This window comes from Bos grunniens, chromosome 8 (genome assembly GCF_055505025.1).
Source record: "Bos grunniens cultivar Pamir isolate PY7600 chromosome 8, Bosgru_T2T1.0, whole genome shotgun sequence".
NCBI lineage: Eukaryota > Metazoa > Chordata > Mammalia > Artiodactyla > Bovidae > Bos > Bos grunniens.
Genome location: NC_141172.1, coordinates 99,286,364 through 99,307,464, shown reverse-complemented (window position 1 = coordinate 99,307,464; position 21,101 = coordinate 99,286,364). Strand labels below are relative to the sequence as shown.

Sequence of the window (21,101 nt, the reverse complement as noted above, 5' to 3'; positions counted from 1 at the left end):
GTTAAAAAAAAAAAGTGCACACGTGACACACAGTAAAAGCTAAATCAGGGTAAGATGAACAGTCTATCGTGGGCAGAATAAAGGCTTCCACAAGCATACCCAAGCCCTGATTTCCCAAACTTGTGAATATACTTCTTTGCATGGCAAAAGGACTTTGAAGGTGTGATTAAGTTAAGGACTTTGAGATGGAAGACTATTCTAGATTATCCAGTTTGGTGAAATGTAATCACAAGGGTCCTCATAAAAGAGATGGAGGAGGATCAGAGAGCGGGATCTGAAGATGCTATGCGGTTAACTTTGAAGATGAAGGAAGAGGTCACAAGCCAAGGAATGCAGGCAGCCTGCAGAACTGGAAAAGGGAGGGAAATGGTCCTCCCTAAGAGCCTCTAGAAGGAACACAGCCCCACCAACATCTTGACTGTACCCCAGAATGACTATATTTTAATCTGTTTGAAATGCTAAAGTCAAATACCACAGATTCTGTGGCTTTAACAGCAGAAATGATTTTCTCATCCTTCTGGAGGCTGCAAGTGTGAGATCAGCACAGGTGCCGGCATGCTCAGGTTCTAGTGACAGTATCCCCCCTATCATGCAGATGGCTAACCTTCCTGCCGTGACCACACATCTCAGTGAGAGAAGGGGCTCTCTGGTCTTTCTGCATAAGGGCACTAATACCATCATGAGTGGCCTCACCCTCATGACCTCATCTAACTCTAATTATTCACAAGGGCCCTGTCTCCAACTACCATCACATCAGAGTTTAGGCCCTCACAACTTGAGGGGGGCAAAATTCAGTCCACAGCTGACACATTTCAGATTTCTGGCCTCGAGAACTATGAGATAGTAAATGTGTGTTAAGTCACCATGTACTGTGCTGTGCTCAGTCATGTCTGACTCTCTGTGGCCCCATGGACAGTAGCCTACCAAGCTCCTCTGATCATGGAATTTTCCAGGCAAGAATACTGCAGCAAGTTGCTATTTCCTACTCCAGGGCATCTTCCAGACCCAGGGATTGAAAACCATCTCTTGCATCTCCAGCACTGGCAGGTGGCTTCTTTACCACTAGTGCTACCTGGGAAGCCCTGTTAAGTCACTATATTCGTGATTTGCTACAGCAATAGTAGACTAATACACATAGAGACCTAATGTTATCTTCCATGCATGTAAGTGCATGAGAATAATTAGACATGTAGTGGTTAGGATTAGAAATCACTTTTACCTTTATCCTTTGTTCTCTACATTTTTTTCTGCAATAAGCATGAATTAATTTTAAATTATACAACAAGCCGGAATTTTTTTCCTTTAGGTATTACTACTCATGCTAAGAAGAGCAGATAAAGTTGAGGCTTTAAACTTCATGGACTAGGCAGATCCAGACTTTCTTGTGTCTCACCAGCCAGCACAGGCCCAGGGGACCCCTGGGCTAACCCCTCCTGGAGGCCTCAGAGAAGCACTGGTCTTGTCTGCGTGACATGGGAGGCAGACTGAGGAGCAGAGGGGGCAGCAGAATTTCACTCCCAATTCATAAATGCTGTCTCCCACGATGGGTGGAAGAAAAAACCAGGAACCATGAATTTGGGTTTCCTGTTTATTATAAATAGTTAAGACACGTTCTGATCCGGAGAGAGTGAGCCACGCCTTGACTTGCTTCTGGCTTTTCCAAACAAGATGGATTTCCCTGTGCTGATGGGGGAAGAGAGAAAACCCCACAGTTCCTCCCACTCAAGGGAACCGGAGTGGAGGCTGCATGTCCTGGGTACACAGGCGCTGCCTTTCCTGACGGCCCACACCCTCCCTCTTCAGGAACTAACTTCAGGACTAACTTCTATGAAGCCAAGAGGGTGGAGTCCTAAAGTTTAGAAAATTATTTCGGTCAAACATTAGCTTTCTGGCGAGTATCATATTCTATATACATGGCGTCTAATGTCTTAAAAATCAAAGATCCTTTGTTTCTCCATTTCTCAAAAGAAAAGAGAAAGCCATCACCCACTCTTACTTAAAAACCAAACCGAACAAAGACGCCCACCAAATAACATGCCTTGGCCCAAGCCTCCTTCAATGATCTCCTTTCTTCACGGAGCCTTGGGGTGCGCTTGCAAACATCTAAACGACTCGCAGATCACCAGAAAGAGAGGAGTCCACACTTAGGTTTTGCAATCCATTTCCTCCCAGTACAAGGGAATATCCTGCTTGTTGGATCCCACTGGCTTGTATAGTTCCAGCTGTGACCCACACACCCTTGCTCCTTTCATCTCCTCCTTTGAAGGCCCCAGGAGTGGGAGAATGCGATGATATGAATCTTCATACTATAAGTCTAGCTCAGAAATGAGAAATGAGAAATATCCCTACCTGCTGACACAAGTCTCAGAAACTTCCAAATATTACTACTTCAGGGTAAGGAGGGATGAGTTGGGATGAGTTGTCATTTCTCTGAACGGAGCTGGAAAAGGAAAACTGGAGAAGGAAAGAGTTTTGCATCTCCAGGGCAAATATAGTTTAAGACCAAAAAAAGAAAAAAATTTAACTAAACCAGTAAGAATGAAAATCATGGTAAGTAGTGAATCCTGGACCAAGATCTTTTGGTTAAACACATTTCTACCAACATGGTGAGCCTGGCTCTATGAAGAAGACAACCACCCCCTAAAAGAAAATATTTTCATAGTGATTTGTAATTTCATTCTCACCCAACATGCTTAATAATGGCCTTTGTTTTTTGAAATCACAGGTGACTACTGAAAGCTAATTGTGAACTCAGATGTTATGAGAGAAACTAAATCTAAGGAAATAATGATGAATACTTCTCAGGACTAGAACGCAATTTTATAAAGCAAGCTGTGCCATTTATGTCAGGCTCCCAATAGCTACTGAATAACTCTTAAGTAATTCTGCTAAAAGTTTTCTAAGTCTTTTCCTAAAACATAACAAAAACTGCAATAACAACAAAAATAATAATAACCCTAAAGGGAAGCCTTTTGTGCACTGACTCTATGAACTTATTGATGAGGCTGATGCTATTTTATTCCCATTTTACTGGTGAAGAAACTGAGATTTAGAGAAGTGAAGTAAGTAAGTTACACAGCTAACAAGAAGCGGAATCAGGATTTAACCTTTAGAGATGAATCCAGAGAAATGACTGTCACATTTAAGCACATAATTCTCCTTGCCCATCTTTAGTATGAATTTATATTTCAGTAATGAGAAATAAAAGATGGACTGAGAACACTGTGATGTCAGACGCATACAACTTTTGGGGAAACCTTGGATGTTTACCAAGGCCATGAGAAATAAAATACCATTACAGGTGATATGGATGTATTCCCCAGGGCTCTAATGGCCTGTCCTGCACACACTTCCCATAACCGTCCATGGTCCTCCACCCTGTAAGTAGTAAGTAGTTTATTCACAAAGATGAACTGGATCTGAAATACCAGTCTCCCTAGGGAAGCACATGGCAAGTCGCCATAGTTAGAAAGAAAGTGTCATATCCTGCCCTAAAAGCCAACCGTCATGACGGCTATCTTGCTCCCAGGCCTGGCTTAGATGAAATCTAGCTCACATTTCTGATGAGGCATTAATTAGAGCAGGAGTTTTACAAGAATTAGGTCCTTTGATTCATCTCTTCATTCTCAGCTCACGACTGCATATTGATTTGCATGTGACTGAGTCTGAATCTTTGGAAGCAGCTCTCCTAACTTGGAGCACAGAGTAGCCAGACTCAGGAAAAGGAGCACCACGTGGTGTCCCCAGCAAGGCAGGTGACAACCCAGACAAGCCTGGGTATACCAGAAGACCCAGCACAATCAGCGGTGACAGCAGAACCTGCTGCAGAAGGGAGTGCTGGGAAGTGTTGTTCTTTTCCAAAGTTCTATAATCCAGAACACATGATCATAGGCTTGTCACAGAACAAAGACCAGAGTCTGTGTCTTCTCAGAAGTGAGGCTGATGAGTTTAACCATGGCAGTGGCCTTTTTAAACCACTGAAGGCAATGTCCAAAAAGAACTTTGAATTCTGTAACTTGAGAAGTCCTGATTTCACCACATACCTTCATCCCTTGCCAAACTATTTTGATCTAAACTTTCTTACCAATTCCTTCCCAAATGGCATGCATTTTTTTTTTTTTTTAATGAACCTATTTGCTGGGTTCAGATACAAAAAATACAAGGAGTTTCTGGTTCAAGGCAGAAGGAACTATCTTATCTTAAAGAGCAAAAGAGAACAAAAGCAGAAAGCAGACATGGTGTTCAACAAACACTAGTAAATGAATTTGGTCAGCTCTGGCCCCACTTTGCCAGAAGTGTTCGGGCAATGGAGTGAACACGTTTTCCCCCTCATCCTCAGATTAAGAAACAGATTCCTTGCTTGAGTGCCTGTTCGTTTCAGACAATGAGCCTCTCTCTGGAGTGAATGACCGAGTTTCCTCCTGGGCATAAACATTCAGGAAGAACTCACAAGAGCAGCCAGGCTAGATGGCTGACATGGACGATGTTAGTCCCTAGGCCATCTGCTTAGATTTTGGGACAGAACCAGCAGTTTTCCCTACTGTAATTTGAAGCACTGGAATTAAGTTCTGAAAGCACAAAGGAACCATCCTAGGTCACTAGGGTAGCACTGTCTCATGGCCTCTGCAAGAAAATTCATCCAGCTAGACCACTGGGAGCAGAGGACTCCAGAGCAATCATGGCTCCAAAAAGGAGAGGGAGGAGGACCCAGAGAAAACAGGGGTTAGCCCTGAGACTGGGGAGAGGGTAGAGGGAAACTTGAATGGAGAGAGGGACTGTTACTATGCACCTCATAGACCTCAGAAGCGGACGAGCAGGTCCAGCAGAGGACAAGAAGTGTACAAAGACTATGGCCTCTGAAGTCAAACAAGCCTGAGCTTGAACCTGGCTTTTCCACTTGCTAGCAGGGTGACCTCAGGCAACTGGCCTAATCTCTCTGGGCTCTGTTACTGAAAACGGAATAATACCACAGGTTAATGATCTCTTAAGCGACAATTCCAACCCCCTCCCCGGCCCCACCCCACCCCCCAAAAAATTTTATCATAACTTCTTTGGCAACAAAACCTGATGTGAACCAGCATGAGCGTCTTCTTGGTCTTTACTGATTGCACTTAATAGAACTAACTCTTCCTAAGTTTCACAACAGAAATTGAATTTGATGACAGGTGTTGCCCTGGACCTTACTGGGTATGTTAAATACTATTACATGCATTGAACGGCTTTTCTACATACACTTTATGGCCTTTCTAACATAAGAAAAATGTGGACTATATCTGGAAAAATATGGAATATATTCTCAAGAGTTTGGATAATTTGGATTCTATCTTGGAGGGCTGTTGGGGAGACTAAATGTGAAAATGAAAAGGAGTAAACTGTGTATGAAGGAATCAGAGTAGTACTCAACGTTAAGGTCTTGGTGAGTTGTAGCTAGCATGATTAGGCTTGTGTCACCAGCGAAAGTTCAGGGAACATGTTGGTAGATATAACTGTCTGTAGGACACCACATTCAGCTTTAGAACCTTACACAAGGACTTCCCTGGAAGTCCAGTGGTTAAGGCACTTCCACTGCAGAAGACATGGGACTGACCCCTGGTTGGGGAGTTAAGATCCCATATGCCTTGTGGCATGGTCAAATAAACAAAATTGTAAAACAAAACAAAAAAAGAACCTTTACACAGTCAGCTGGGCCCCTGGAAGTGGCACAATTTGTACTTGCCAGCAGGACAGGGAAATCCTAGGCACTCCTGAAGGACAGCCCTCTCTTAGCTGGACCTGGGCGGGGGAATACTTCCATCAGTCACACACACAAGGTCTTCTACTCTGTGGAGGACTGGGGGCATCTCAAGTGAGACTCATACAAGGAGATCAAAGGAGTCAATCCTAAAGGAAATCAACCCTGAATATTCAGTGGAAGGACTGATGCTGAAGCTCCAATACTCTGGCCACCTGATGTGTACAGTCAACTCATTGGAAAAGACTCATGCTGGGAAACATTGGGAGCAGGAGAAGAGAGGGCGGCAGAGGATGAGACAGTTAGATAGCATCACCAACCCAATGGACGTGAATTTGAGCAACTCCAGGAGATAGTGATGGACAGGGAAGCCTGGAGCACTGTAGTCTATAGGGTTGCAAAGAGACATGACTTCACAACTGAACAGCAACAAGTGAGACTCAACCTAATCCAGCTGTTTATCGTGGAACGAGGCCACCAAGCTCTGCTGTGTGAATACTGTGCTGATATAAATACTTTTTTCCGCCTAGGACATTTTCTTTGTGACAGTGGAAGATAATGAAAGGAAAAGAAAAGTACCCAGTCCAAAAACTTTATAATAATATAATGATAATCACACATGCAATCTTAATTCAAACTGACCACAGAAGTAAAAAAAAACACTTGGAAATTTTATTTTTATAAGGTGTATAACTATTACATCTTTCCACATATTAAAAGACCTCAACAGACAAGTTATGGGACTCAATATTCATATCTTTGCCTTGACCGCTATCCAGAATGTTCTACTGGGCAAACTGTCTGACTTGGTAAATCAATTCAACACCTGGCATGAAAATGCAAACTAGTTCAAAAAACTATGCTAATCATCACCTAACTAACTGGGTTTCTCTGGCCTGCCAGGAACTGGGAAGTGTAATCAGGATATCTAATAATAGACACAGCGCTAAAGAGAGAACTGTCCGTTGACACCCTTCCTAATGAAAAGACATTTTGAAAAGGTCTTGATTGTAACTTGAGTACAATGTTTGGGTTTCCCTCCCAAACTCATTCCTCAAGGGTGTTTTACGGCAGTGTGGCGGTTGAGTACCTGCTGAAGAGTTTCCTTTATTCTCTAAGTACCATCCCACATCTTGGGAGCATAGCTTCTCTTATAACCCAGGGCACTCGTCAAAATGGTGGCAGGCCTTTAGACCTACGTAGAAAAGAAGCCCGTGGGACAGACTCGGGAGAGCGGAATGACTTTTAAAATCCATCAATTCCCGGATGAAGGCAGGATAGCTTTAGCGGTGTGGAGATAATCACCCCTTTGAAAAGTCCTCCCTGGCTTCCCACTGACCACAGGATAAAGTGTAAAATCTAAAACCTTTAGCATGATTCACATAGCTCTTCACCGTCTGGCTCCAAATCAACTTTCTTTTGTTTTGTTTTATATCTCTTCCTTTAACCCACCCTAACTTTATTTAAGCACCTCAAATGTGCTCTTCCTTTGGGGCCTCTCTAAGGGCCCTTCCTTGTGACTGGAACATCCTTTCCCTTTCCCTGAACAAAACTTCCACGCCTTCAGTTCAAAGCTTAGATGATAGTTTCGAGAGAAAGGAAGACTTTCGTTACCCTCCCCATAAGGTGGTCTTCCTGGCCCCATGCTAACACAGGTCTCCACGCTCCTCTGTGATGAAACAGCTATCTTTGTTGGCTGCTTCTATTACCGAACTAAGTTCCCTGATGGTGGGGACTTTATCTGCCTTTTTCATTTCTGTATGAACAAATGCCACACAAACTCTATTTAAACTCTTCTTCCTTTAAAAATCACATTAGAGGGACTTTCCTAGCAGTCCAGTGGTTAAGACTTCGACTTCCAATGCAGGGGGTGGGAGCTCCATCTCTGGTTGAGGAGCTAGATTCTATAGGCCTCATGGCCAACCCACCCCCGACCCGCAACACAGAAATGATATTGTAACAAATTCAAAAGACTTGAAAAACAGTCCATATTAAAAAAGAAAAAAAGCTTTAAATGAAAAAATTACATAAGAACCAATGAGATTAAATTTCCATAAAATTTCTCCTAATAATTCGTCTTTGAAAATGACTACATACTTTTGAAAACAGAATCCCATCATCCTCCAGTCTCAAAAGGGAAGAGAACCAAATGCAATAACAAGTATCTTTTCAACACCCGGGGAAATATTTGGAAAGCACTTCTCTTTCCTTATCACATTTTGGCTCTCAGTGAATTTTACTTGCCTTAAGATTTTAGGATTCCAACATGTCACCAGCCTAATTTCTACTATAGATGTTAAAAAGTGTATTTTTCATCACTTAATATCAAATTGTCACTATGAGTCATGCAGTGAACTGGCTGAATCCCCTCTAATGGCATGAAACATAGAGTAGTAGAGTAGGGACTCGGCAACATCTCCATTCACAAAACCAAAACTGGAACCAACAGTTCTGATCCTCACCATGAATGGTCCAGTTTGGTGGCTCAGAGTGATGTGTCAGCCTCCTTCCTGATCACAAATTAAGAAGCTGGCTGGCCAAACAATAATCTGAACATTTCCAGGCATGGATAGAAAAAAACTGCTTTTTGCATTTTTTTTTGCCTTTTGCATTGAGTTTCTTTCAGTCCATGTTGTAATTCTGGGGAAGTCCTGCCATCTACTTTCAGGGCTCTAGAGATAAACATGAAGAAATGAGCTGCAAAACAGGTCATTATCATGACTGTGCTCAGTGTGACACACAGACCCAAGCAAGCTTGCAGGGATGAATTACCATTTTACTAAAGGAGCAGGAATCAACCCTGTGGGGATGGAATATGGGGGGAGGAGATTAACATTAGCATAGGCGGAAGTATAAAGAAATCAACATGGGGCTGCAGGGGGCATACCTTAGGATTCTGTCTTGTTTAAAAGTCTGGCGGGAAGCCTGACAAACCACAGCAGGTCAGGAAAGTGTTGAAATATCTTAATTTTTGTTTGTGTGCTAGAAAAATATGGAAGCAATATGGTAAGGGGTTCAGTTAAGAGGTGGAGAGGAGAAAATTGAAAATACCACTGAGCATATGCAATGTACAGAAGGTCCTAGGTAAGTGGAACAGCTGTAACTGATCAGAGCCATGGAATCTGCCTGCCATGTGAGCAGAAGTTGCTGAGGTGCCTGCAAAGACTTCCTCCATTAGTGAGACTGCAGGCTCTTATGGAGGTCCTTTACAATCACACCCTTGTGATGGTAGGCTCCCCAGACTGGGCTGAATTCAGTGGTACCAAACCTTTTTCCAGAATACCATACAGAATGCCCAACTGCATCTCTGTGCCAAGCCAGCCCACAAGAATTGGAAGTGAACTTGACAAGTAAGGACCTTTAGGGAAAGCCAGCAAGTCACCATTAAGCAGAGACCAAAAAACCTCCCCTGAAAGTCTTCTGTGCCTCACTCACTCAGTTGCCTATTACCCCGTAACTTGAAGGAATTAAGAAACATATCAGGAGAGCCACCATGCTATTCCTCTTCCTGCTCCCTCCCCTTTCCTTCCTGAACAATTTAGTCCAAAAGCCATTAGGTGGGGCTGATTGAGACAGGTTTCTGCAAGGAGTGGGGGAGGAGCCACAGTGGCCCAGAGTGGTGTGTGGGAGCCAGAGCAAGGTGGGCAGGGAGACGGGTGACCCAATATAGGGTGTTGGGGTCCAAGATGGGTGAGGAACGTGCAGGGGACAGCAGTGTCTACCTAAAAGTGATTCTGGAGTCGATGTTTGGTGAGGAAAACAGTGGATTGGTTCCACAGGGGGGAACTGATCAAATAATAGATAAATGAAGAATAATAGGAACCAGGTATCTTGTTGCCAAGGAGAAGGTTACAAATCTGCAAAGAGAGAAGATGAACCATGTGGTATTAGATTAAAATTAAAGGTATCAGGGTGAGGTCATGGTTTTCAGTAGGTAGGTAGATAGGTAGGTAAGATAGGTAGGTAGGTAGACAGATCAATTAATTGATATATCAACAGATAGACTTCTGACCATTGAGAGTGCCTGGGAGCAGTGCCTATCTAATAGCAGTGAGCACACCAAGCACCCAGATCTTGGTTTCTAAATACCACTAAAAATACCACCATTCTCCACTAACAAGAACTAATGCTCTTTATTGAAAGGGCTGATTCCAGGGTTAGGAAAGTACAAGATGAGACTGAAACATTTTGCAGCACCAGAAAGTAAAGATATGCCCAAATAATGGAGACATGTCAAAAGGGCACTAAAGTGAGCTTGAAAGGGCTCCTATGAACTATATTTGAGTAGTTAAGGATAAAAATAATAACAGAAATGGATTATAACCTACTAAATATAACAGGAATCCATGAGACCATCTATTATAGAGAGGGATGAAGATTACATACAGAGCACCAAAGTATTTCCCCACAGAATATTTGTTAATCATAAAAAGTAACTTTACTGTGTAGAAGCCTGGCAAACACTCCTTCAATCAAGCCATCAAAATCAGTATTAAGTGAAAAAAGTTAACATCTGCCTCTGTAATGGGACAAACTGACACGATATCCTACCTGATTGAATACTGTGAGAATAAGCATCAGTTCTGTGTTATTTCTACCCAAGATGCATAACCCAAACATAATCACGTGAAAATATCTGACAAACCCAAACTGAGGGACATTCTACAAAACTGGGGGTGACTGAGCATCATGTTGGCAGCTTACTCTTACACATTTCTAAATAAAAACTATATTGGTACTTCACTAGGGGACTTTCCTTTAGCTTCGAGATTGTTTCAAAATTTAAAGGTTAATATGGAAAGAGTTAACTTGTGTCATTATAGATTTGATCTTGATTAAGGAATCAAGATGGGATTAAGGTCTGGAAGAAGAAAAGGAGAAAGATAGTGCTAAGTCATGTACGACTCTTGCAACCCTATGGACTGTAGCCTGCCAGCCTCCTCTGTCCCTGGGATTTTCCAAGCAAGAATACTGGAGTGGATTGCCATTTCCTTCTCCAGGGGATGTTCCTGACCCAGGAATCGAACCCAGGTCTCAAGCATTGCGGGCAGATTCTTTATCGACTGAGCTACGTGGGAAACCCAAGGTCTGAATAGACCTGGGAAGCCCACGGTCTGAATAGACCAAGCTAAATACAGTAATTATACGGCAAGGCAACACTTCTGAAATTCTCTCCAGTGAAGGAATAGTTTTTCTGCCCTATCCATTATGGACCAATACTTTAAAAAAAACACAAAATCCTACACTTGGATTTGAAGACAGTATCAAATTGCTCCAAGAGTTTTCAAACTCTTTACCAATGTCTGGACTGAGCTTAGCATGGACCAAGAATAGTCATAAATGAGCTCAGACCACACTTTGAGCAGCCCTTCTCTGTGGCAGGATGTGCGGTTCCCCAAGTAACATCATATCCAAATGGGAAATAAAAATTACTGGTCACACTGTTATCCATAATGGTAACAACAATAGTTATCACTGAAATTAACATCAACCATCTATACAAAATATTCAAGATAGGGAACTGTCCAAGCAATGGGAGGAGATTAGAGGCTTGTCTTTTACATAGAGAACTCAACTTCTCCAAAAGGGTCACAGAACACAAATAGATATGATGACCTTGATTCCAAAGTAATTGCTTTATGGTGATTTAAGGAAAGACAAATCCCATTATACAGAAGATGGACAGAAACATCTTCTATGGGTCAATCTGCAATACCAACCCATAACTGTCATTGCTGGGAAGAGACTCAGCATCCAGAAGCGGTTAGGAGAAGACATTCCCAAACCAGATAGGCTTGATTTAACTGCAGATACAGAGGGTCAAGTTACTGATGTCAACACAGTCCACACGACAGCCGACTCTAGGTCGGCACCACACACAGCCTAGCTCAACCAAGAGAGAACAATAAACAGAGAACAACTATCCATATTACAGGAAGGCCAGAGCAGAAGGACAAGAAAGGAGCCATTACACCTTCTGGGGAACGGCGAACACCATCCAGGCTCAAGGGTCTTCCAGAAGACACTCTGACATCCCCATTGTGTGCCTCTGAACACTGGGATCCCTGGACCAGTGTCTCCATGACACTGAGATAGCCACGCACAGAGGTGGCTCCACGCTGTAAGCTGGAATCAACAATACCGATTTCTGCAGCATCTGTCTCTGGCCTGCGACACTTCACTTACCTGGAGCAGTTTTGTAGCACGATGCTCGGGAGGGCAGTGATGGGGCGTTCTTTGCCTTGGGGCTCTGGGTACTCTGCAAGACTTGCCTCTGCCGCTTCAGCTCCTCTTCCCTTTCCTGGGCTGCTCGGATCTCTTCTTCAATCATGGACAAAGTCCGCTGCTTTCTGGACCTCAGCTTGAAGGGCCCAACCATTACATCAGACTCTTGAGTGGCCAGGAGCGAGGCTGTGCTTCTTAACTCAGCTGCTTCCGAGTACTTGCTGAAGTAGCTCCCTTCCGGCCTGGTCTCCTCCATGTTTATTGGGCCACTGGGCTGTACCGCTGGCAGTGGCTGGGAGGGCCCCCTTTCCCTGAGCACCCTGTCTTCAGTAGACAGAATCTTTGGCAATACATCCCTTTTCTCTTGAACAGGGGAGGACACCTGAGGTGGTTCAAACATGCTCTGAGGCTTCTCTGAGCTGGGAGCCCTGGGGCCAGCTTTCTCTTGACTTACTTGAGGTCCCTGTTGTTCTGCTCCACCCTTGGTGGTTTCAGACCCAGCTCTGTCTATTTGCTCGGCGATGGCTTGTTGAATGGCATTCTGCACCAGGAGACCAGCCTGATATTCCAAGGGGTCATCAACTGACGCAGAGTCTCCCAGTGTGGACAAAGGGGAATAGAAACCATGATCACTGAATGACTTGGAGACCCCTTCTCCTCGGCCCTCTGAGGGGTTGTCAGTCTGGGGAGTCTGGGGCAGAGAAAAATCGGCCAGTGAATTCTCCTGCAGGGCATTGGTTGTCTCATTGGAGGCCCCACTGTCGCTGATATTGTCCATGCTGAAGTCATTGGACAGGGTCTCCAGGACGGTGGTATCCTGGGATCTCACCGACAGCTCATCCAAACCAGAGTCCAGCTCCTCTTGAGTCAAAGAGACATTGACTGACCTTGAAAACTGATCCAAGATCCCAGGGTCGTCATCCTTGACCACGGTGAGGACGGCCCGAGCACTCGTGAACTCACCATCCTCTGCCCACAGTTTGGATAAGGGCCCACGTTTAGAGGGCTCACTGTACGGCCCTTCCTTTCCCTGGGGAGCTGTGCTGCCCTGGCCCCCTCCTCCAGAAGACTGACTCTCTGGGGCACAGTGGGCTTTCTGCCCCTTGGCTGCTGAGGAGTCTTCAGGAGGTGCCCCAACAGAAGCTGGTCTGGAGATGGTCAGTGTCTTGTCTGAGTTGATGGACCCCAGAGGTTTGTAGAAGGGCTTGATGGAGAAGAGCCTGGGTGTACTCTGGCCCCTGGCCACTGTCTGCCTGGAATTCTCCATCTGCTGGAACTGTTTGCGGGCCGCGGAGAAGTCTATCTGCTCCGTGACGATGTCCTCCTTTGGGTGGTCAGTCACAGAGGGATGCTCCCGTGAGGGTGCGGGGGCCGTGCAGAGCTGTGGTGGGGGCTGCTGCTGCTGCTGTTGCATCAGCAGTTGCTCCTGCTGCGCCCTCCTCTCCTTGCGCTCCTTGTACTTTTTGTGCGACTCCAGATGTTCCTCATCCAGTTGCTCCTCGATGGTCTTCTCCTGCGGAGGGTTCCACCATTTCGCGGCGATACCAGGGTTCTTCTTCACGGCCTGACTCCGGATGAGTTCCCGCCTCTCCTTTTCCAGCTCCAGCATCTCTTCTGAAGGCCTCACTTTCCTGACACGGTACTGTTCTTTCTCACTCTCGTCGTCCTCGAAGAGCTTGGAGGGCTTCTTGTCCTCGTGGAAGGCACGCAGCTCGAACTTGGCTTCCTTCTTGAGCGTGGTGAGCGTCACCTCCCCGTCCCGGGAGGAGCACCGTGAGCTGGTGGAGGAGCTGGGGCTCACGGGCACCTGCAGGCTGTCCCCCAATACGTCTCGAGGCTGCTCAGGGGGGTGGCCGTTGGCTCTTCTGCCCTCGGCCATGGTGTCAGAGTCGCTTTGATGGAGCTCCAGGTGCGGAGGAGCCTGTCTGCCAGCTGCCCTCTCGGTGACTTCCGGCTGGACAGCCGCGGGGGTGGGCGGGCTTGGGCTTCCGGCCAAGATGGCTGCTCCAGGCTCCGGGGAGGATGTGCCGTTGTAGGTTCCGTCCACAGCAGAATCACAGCAGTTGGCCTCCAGCACCTCGTCTAGATATCGGATCTCTCTGGCCACGTCATTGTCCAGAGATTCGTGGTGATCAGCAAGGAGGCCATTGTGGGGGGTTGAGTACAAAGGGGAGGGGTGGTCCATGGAATGTGGAGTCGAGGTGATTCCGGTAACACTCTTACATTCTGCAACAGAGACCTCAATTTCCATGTTCTTGTGATCTGGGGGAAGAGAGCTGGTGATAGATTCCAGGGCTTTGGCACTACAGTTGTCTCTCTTGTGTTTTAGCCGGGTATCATCCTCAGAAAGCTCGGGAGGCTTCTGGAATAAAGAGAAAACAGAAATCAGAGTTAACGACCTCATTGCTTATGGATGTGAACCTCAGACATGAGCTGATAATTAACTGGAAGGAAAACTGAACAACAATGGCAGAATCTTTTGAATAAAGGTTTCTCTTCTAAAAAGGCCTTCATATATTCATTTTGTTACAGTAACAAGTACCTAAACTTTCTTAATTTTACAGATTCCATTTTGCTTACCTGGTGTCCATAAAATTCTAATTAAATGCTAGTTCCATTTTTACATTTAAAAGTAAACTGGGATTTGGATCATCTGATGACATTGCTCAAATAATTTCTGAAGTGGAAGAGATTAAGTATCAATTGTACCACAACTTTTCAAAATATTTCATGGCAGATTTTCTGTAGAAATGTTAATAGAACTATTGTAATGTCCCCAGCTATAAAAAAGAAGGCCCTTTTGCAGGAACCAATCTTGAAAACATGATTCTCTGCCAGATGTAATGCAATTATTCTGTAGACAGGAAACTTTTAGGAAAATTTTTCCAAAATAAAATACTGGAAAACAGTAAATCTCTTCAATGGCCCCTTGAGAGCTACCGTATCCCACTGCATGCCTGAAATTGACCATGTGCATTATAAACACAGAACCAAAGCCACTGACTCACACAGTTCTATTCCCTGGAACAACATCAAAACAATGCTCCTTAGTTAAGGAGTGAATGTTGCTTTGAAAGGCTAGACAACACCACCTCCCATCTAGTTCCTAAAATGCTTTATATGTGACAGCTCCAATTTTGTGATTAAATAAGAAAACTATCTTTTTTAATGTTTTTAAATGTATCATGTTTTTCATTAGTTATCTATTGCATGTCAGTTTATTTGGCATTAGTTAAGATTAATTTTCAAACTGTAGGATCATATTTTTTCATACCAAAGGTCTCTGGTTTATCTCAGAAAATTCAGCGGTAAGTTGTGAGCTTAATTTGAGTTCCCTCAAGTATTTCACTAATACTTTTGTCAGCTCTGTTTCACGTCTTAGGTCTAGAGGGTACCTGCTATTATGGATATAATACAGTGCAAATTGCAATATTATATAATTTTTTATTTAAACATTAAAGATTTAGAACATACTATTAAAACACCACCTGGGATAATCCTCAGTGGATTAATTTCAGAATTCTTTCAAGAAAAGTGATGATTATGGATTTGTTCATAATACCTAGAAAAACATGGAAGTTCATGCCATATGCTCTGCATTGCTGTCAGAATGTTGAGAAACTCTCACTGGTCAACCAGGAACTGGAAGGTTATCCACAAACTGAGGAGGGTTTCCTTCACTGTTTCCCACCTTCTTCTTTACACTTAATCAATCAAATAATATGTATTCCTTCTTCAATAATAGACAATAAATATTCCTTCTTTGTCAAAACCTTCTGGTCTCAAAGGACCTTCCACTCTTGATCTGGTCTTTGTCAAAGTCTGATACTTAAGATTTATAATCTCTACTACCACACAATTGCACTCATCTCACACGCTAGTAAAGTAATGCTCAAAATTCTCCAAGCCAGGCTTCAGCAATATGTGAACCGTGAACTTGCTGATGTTCAAGCTGGTTTTAGAAAAGGCAGAGGAACCAGAGATCAAATTGCCAACATCCGCTGGATCATGGAAAAAGCAAGAGAGTTCCAGAAAACATCTATTTCTGCTTTATTGACTATGCCAAAGCCTTTGACTGTGTGGATCACAATAAACTGTGGAAAATTCTGAAAGACATGGGAATACCAGACCACCTGACCTGCCTCTTGATAAATTTGTATGTAGGCCAGGAAGCAACAGTTAGAACTGGACATGGAACAACAGATTGGTTCCAAATAGGAAAAGGAGTACGTCAAGGCTGTATATTGTCACCCTGTTTACTTAACTTATATGCAGAGTACATCATGAGAAATGCTGGGCTGGAAGAAACACAAGCTGGAATCAAGATTGCTGGGAGAAATATCAATAACCTCAGATATGCAGATGACACCACCCTTATGGCAGAAAGTGAAGAGGAACTAAAAAGCCTCTTGATGAAAGTGAAAGAGGAGAGTGAAAAAGTTGGCTTAAAAAGCTCAACATTCAGAAAACGAAGATCATGGCATCCGGTCCCATCACTTCATGGGAAATAGATGGGGAAACAGTGGAAACAGTGTCAGACTTTATTTTTCTGGGCTCCAAAATCACTACAGATGGTGACTGCAGCCATGAAATTAAAAGACACTCCTTGGAAGGAAAGTTATGACCAACCTAGATAGCATATTGAAAAGCAGAGACATTACTTTGCCAACAAAGGTTCGTCTAGTCAAGGCTATGGTTTTTCCTGTGGTCATGTATGGATGTGAGAGTTGGACTGTGAAGAAGGCTGAGCGCTGAAGAATTGATGCTTTTGAACTGTGGTGTTGGAGAAGACTCTTGAGAGTCCCTTGGACTGCAAGGAGATCCAACCAGTCCATTCTGAAGGAGATCAGCCCTGGGATTTCTTTGGAAGGAATGATGCTAAAGCTGAAACTCCAGTACTTTGGCCACCTCATGCGAAGAGTTGACTCTTTGGAAAAGACTCTGATGCTGGGAGGGATTGGGGACAAGAGGAGAAGGGGACGACAGAGGATGAGATGGCTGGATGGCATCACTGACTCGATGGACATGAGTCTTAGTGAACTCCGGGAGTTGGTGATGGACAGGGAGGCCTGGCGTGCTGCAATTCATGGGGTCGCAAAGAGTCGGACACGACTGAGCGACTGATCTGATCTGATCTTTATTTTATTTGGGACCACCGTTAACTAGTGGCTCTTTTATCTTAGCTCACTCACTCAATCCTATCTGATTCTTTGTGAACCCATGGACTGTAGCCCAGCAGGTTCCTCTGTCCATGAGATTCTCCAAGGCAAGAATACTGTAGTGGGTTGCCATTTCCTCCTACAGGAGATCATCCCAATCCAGGGATCAAACCTGTATCTCCTGTGTCTCCTGCATTAGCAGGCAGATGCTTTACCACTGAGCCACCCTTTAGAATGAACTAAAAAGACATGACAAAGACAACTGCTACTGTCCTTTAAAGAACATTAATTAAACATTCTTCTGTTAAAGAGATTGTCAGTAACTTCTACGTCATTTAAGAATTACAGGAAATTTGAATGCGTGAAACTTATTGGCTGCCGTTCAAACGTCAGGAAAACCTAGGTCAAAATTAGCCTGCTCTATGGAAAGCTGAGCAACAAAAAGAGACACAGTACTGCTATGGTGAAAATCAGACTGCCATGACGCTCCCACCTGCGGCTTCATTTGGCCAATGATTCACTGCTAATATTTTCATGGGAGTAAGTAGAGCTTTCCTTCTATCCCTTTGGCTTTGGGGAGGGAAAATAGGTAGGAAAATAGTAGGAAGCTGCTGGGACTGAAATATGGTGAAAAATATTGCTCTACTGAAACAGAAAACACTTTACAATAGTTGACATGACAAGAAAAAGGGCACTGTGACATTGAAAGAAGCAGAGAGGCATGTAATTAATTCTATAGTTCAGTTAGTCATGGGTTCATTCATTTAAAATGCAGGAGGCTTATTCTTTAGGGCCATGATGAAATTAGCAGCAACAATAAGTTCCAGGAGACAACACCCTTTTCTTAACAAAAACTGGATTTCCCATACTTCCTAGGAAGTCATAAATCTATTTTGGGGTTTACTTAGTCTGGTCAGGTGAAGCGAAACACTTGCCTATATTAACCTCTTGTTGCTGATCACAGAGATTGGAGTAACTAAGCCTGTCTCCACAGCATCCCCAGGAACACTTTGTCAGCATCATCCCCTTCTCCTGGATGCTTCATGGTTCTCACATCAGATAATGAAGGAGCAGATGCTCTACAGCTTCTTTTTTTTTTTTTTAAGAACTTTAAAAACTCTATCCTTTTTCCAAGGATATATTCTGAACTAGCAACAACTGTCCCAATTCAAAAGTTTAAATATCTTGAGAACATCATTTGACAGTACATTTTTGCAATATCAAAAACAAAACTAAACAGCTTTAGCCTTGAGTTGGAAATAATGAGTCTCACCAGTTATGTCTAAGATGTGGCAAACATTTTAAAAATGCTAATTACAGGCAAATTTGGAGTCTCAGTGTAATCTGAGGTGACTGCTTTCCAATACTGTCCACAAAAATCTAGACACTGTGGAGTGTAAACAGGAAAGAGGCTCTCCTTCCTGTTAGTTACATGAGGCCTCAGCTCCTTTCCACAAATTCAGAAAATTCTTCCTGAGACTTGATTCTATCTATCTCAGGGAGCAGAGTTCTAAACCCTAATTAGGGCAGAAGTCCTGAAAGAGATAAACAACTCAGCATTGCTGGCTTACACTTCTGCCTCAGAGTTCCTGAGTTTTTGTAAAGTTAGGGAACAATTATAACCAAAGAGCAAATTCCTGAGTTCTGTCTCAGCAGGCAGAATTTACCTTTGTGCTGGATGGCCTGATGTGATCAAAGCCACCACATCATTGTACCAGGTGAGTGAAAGTGGCCTAGGAACCCCTCTGTGCAAGGATCTGGCAGGAGTCTGGGTTTGATGTCATTGCTGCTGCTGCTGCTGCTAATTCGCTTCAGTCACGTCCGACTCTGTGTGACCCCATAGACGGCAGCCCACCGGGCTCCCCCCGTCCCTGGGATTCTCCAGGCAAGAACACTGGAGTGGGTTGATGCAATTAAATGATGTCATATTTAAACCAATAAATACTCACTGCTCCCTTTGAAGATAAGACCAGAATTTTCTCCATGCTTCAGATAAGGTTAGCCTGACTCCAAATTCAGATAAAATGAACATTCATTAAATGGACTGTTAAGCTTTTCTGAAATAGAGTACGCATGTGTACCTGTGTGCTCAGTCACTCAGTTCTGACTCTTTTTGACCCCCATGGACTATAGCTTGCCAGGCTCCTCTGTCCATGGGATTCCTCAGGCAAGAATACTGGAGTGGGTTGCCATTTCTCCTCAGGGGATCTTCCCAACCCAAGGATTGAATTTCCCCAGGTGGAGGGGGACTGAATCTCTAGGTGGAGACCTAACAATCTGGCATGTAATATCTGCCTGCCCTGCTGGCCTCCTGGTTTCCCAGAATAGCTAACAGCTGGTCAGGATGTCTACAATTTACTTTAAAATACTCAGGCAGACACAATATAATATAGCTGTATGTGTGTATGTCTGAAGTTAGCTTAAATTACATTCCAGGAGCAGACACCCTAATCTGGAACACATACGCCAAGAATGGTCAGCCAGGATCTAATCAGAAATCCCACGTTCCATAGGCACCTGCTCTCCTCCAGTTTAGCTCTCTTTAACTCCCAAGGGCCCCTTGCTGCTAAGTCATTTCAGTTGTGTTTGACGCTGTGCAACCCCATAGATGGCAGCCCACCAGGCTCCCCCGTCCCTGGGATTCTCCAGGCAAGAACACTGGAGTGGGTTGCTATTTTCTTCTCCAATGCATGAAAGTGAAAAGTGAAAGTGAAGCCGCTCAGTCATGTCCGACTCTTAGCGACCCCATGGACTGCTGCCTACCAGGCTCCTCCATCCATGGGATTTTCCAGGTAAGAGTACTGGAGTGGGGTGCCTTTGCCTTCTCCAAAGGGCCCCTGAGGCTTGTGCTAATTGGCATAATTAAGGCGAGAATAAAAGGTTTAGATCAAGTGTATTATATATCCTTCTACCTCTCTGTATATTCATCCTATTAATTTTTGAGAGTTTGATATTGAAACTCCCAATTAATTTCCAGGTGGTGCTAGTGGTAAAGAACTCATCTGCCAATGCAGGAGACATAAGAGATGTAGGTTCCAAGATCCCCTGGAGGAGGGCGTGGCGACCCACTCCAGTGTCTTGCCTGGAGAATCCCATGGACAGAGGAGCCTGGCGGGCTACAGTCCAGAGGGTAGCACACGACTGAAGCGACAATGCATGCATGCACATAGTGGAACTATATGTAACCTTGTTCTGTATTTTCTAAGTCTCATATAAATGTGTTATCACACTTTCATAATTTAAAAAAGTAAAAATTAAAACCAAAAAAAGAGGTTTAGAGAGATTGTCCCAGGATCCCCTGGCTAATAAATGGCACAGCCAGGACCTGAAGGAAGGTCAGTTCTTCTGAATTCTATCCCAGTACCTCAAAAGGTGTTCTCCATGACTGGAAGCTTCCAAAATGACAAGGGAAGTCTTATGAAGGTGTATGGATCTGAAGATCATTTGCGTGACTTTCGGGCTGATGGTTTGCACGCTTGAATCTCTAGAAGTCACAGTATACAACTGGGCTTCACAAGTCGAGGACCCCTTTCAAAACCAACCAGATACCCTGGAGACCTAAGTTTCAGTTCCTGTCTTCTGCTCTACCTGCAGGACCCTCTGGATAGAGTTGGGGATGCGGACCTCCTGCTCAGTGTGCGGATCTGGCCTCTGCGGCGGGTCCTCTGCTTCCTGTGATGCCATCCAGAGGCAAAACCTGAAATCCCACATCACAGTCATGGCAGTGGACAAGGCTGCGACTTGTCCCCAGCACCAGTTAGCAGCATAGGTGAGGTGCTAGGAGCCATTTGATTTGCAGAGAGGATACACCAGGGCCCTGCGGCCTGCTCAGTTAGGCCACGGATGACTGTGTGCTCTTTCTTCCCAGGACACCTACCTGGGCCTGTGGCTGGGGGCATCAGGCACAGAAAGAACTTGTGAAGGCAATGCATCTTCCTTAGCAGATCTGGCTGGGCCCAGGGGGACGCCAGAAAGGTGTCCTTTGC

The 21,101-nt window shown here is 44.3% G+C and overlaps 1 protein-coding gene across 16 annotated transcripts in view; it reads right to left on the bottom strand.

Moving 5' to 3' along the window:
* PALM2AKAP2 (PALM2 and AKAP2 fusion) overlaps positions 1-21,101 on the bottom strand; it is a 522,805-nt gene that overhangs the window by 20,299 nt on the left and 481,405 nt on the right. For all 16 annotated transcript variants that reach the window (XM_086315907.1, XM_086315905.1, XM_086315912.1 and 13 more), the window contains one exon: positions 11,918-14,318. In XM_086315907.1, the coding sequence (XP_086172033.1) occupies positions 11,918-14,318 (2,401 nt within the window). The remainder of the gene's footprint in view (positions 1-11,917; positions 14,319-21,101) is intronic.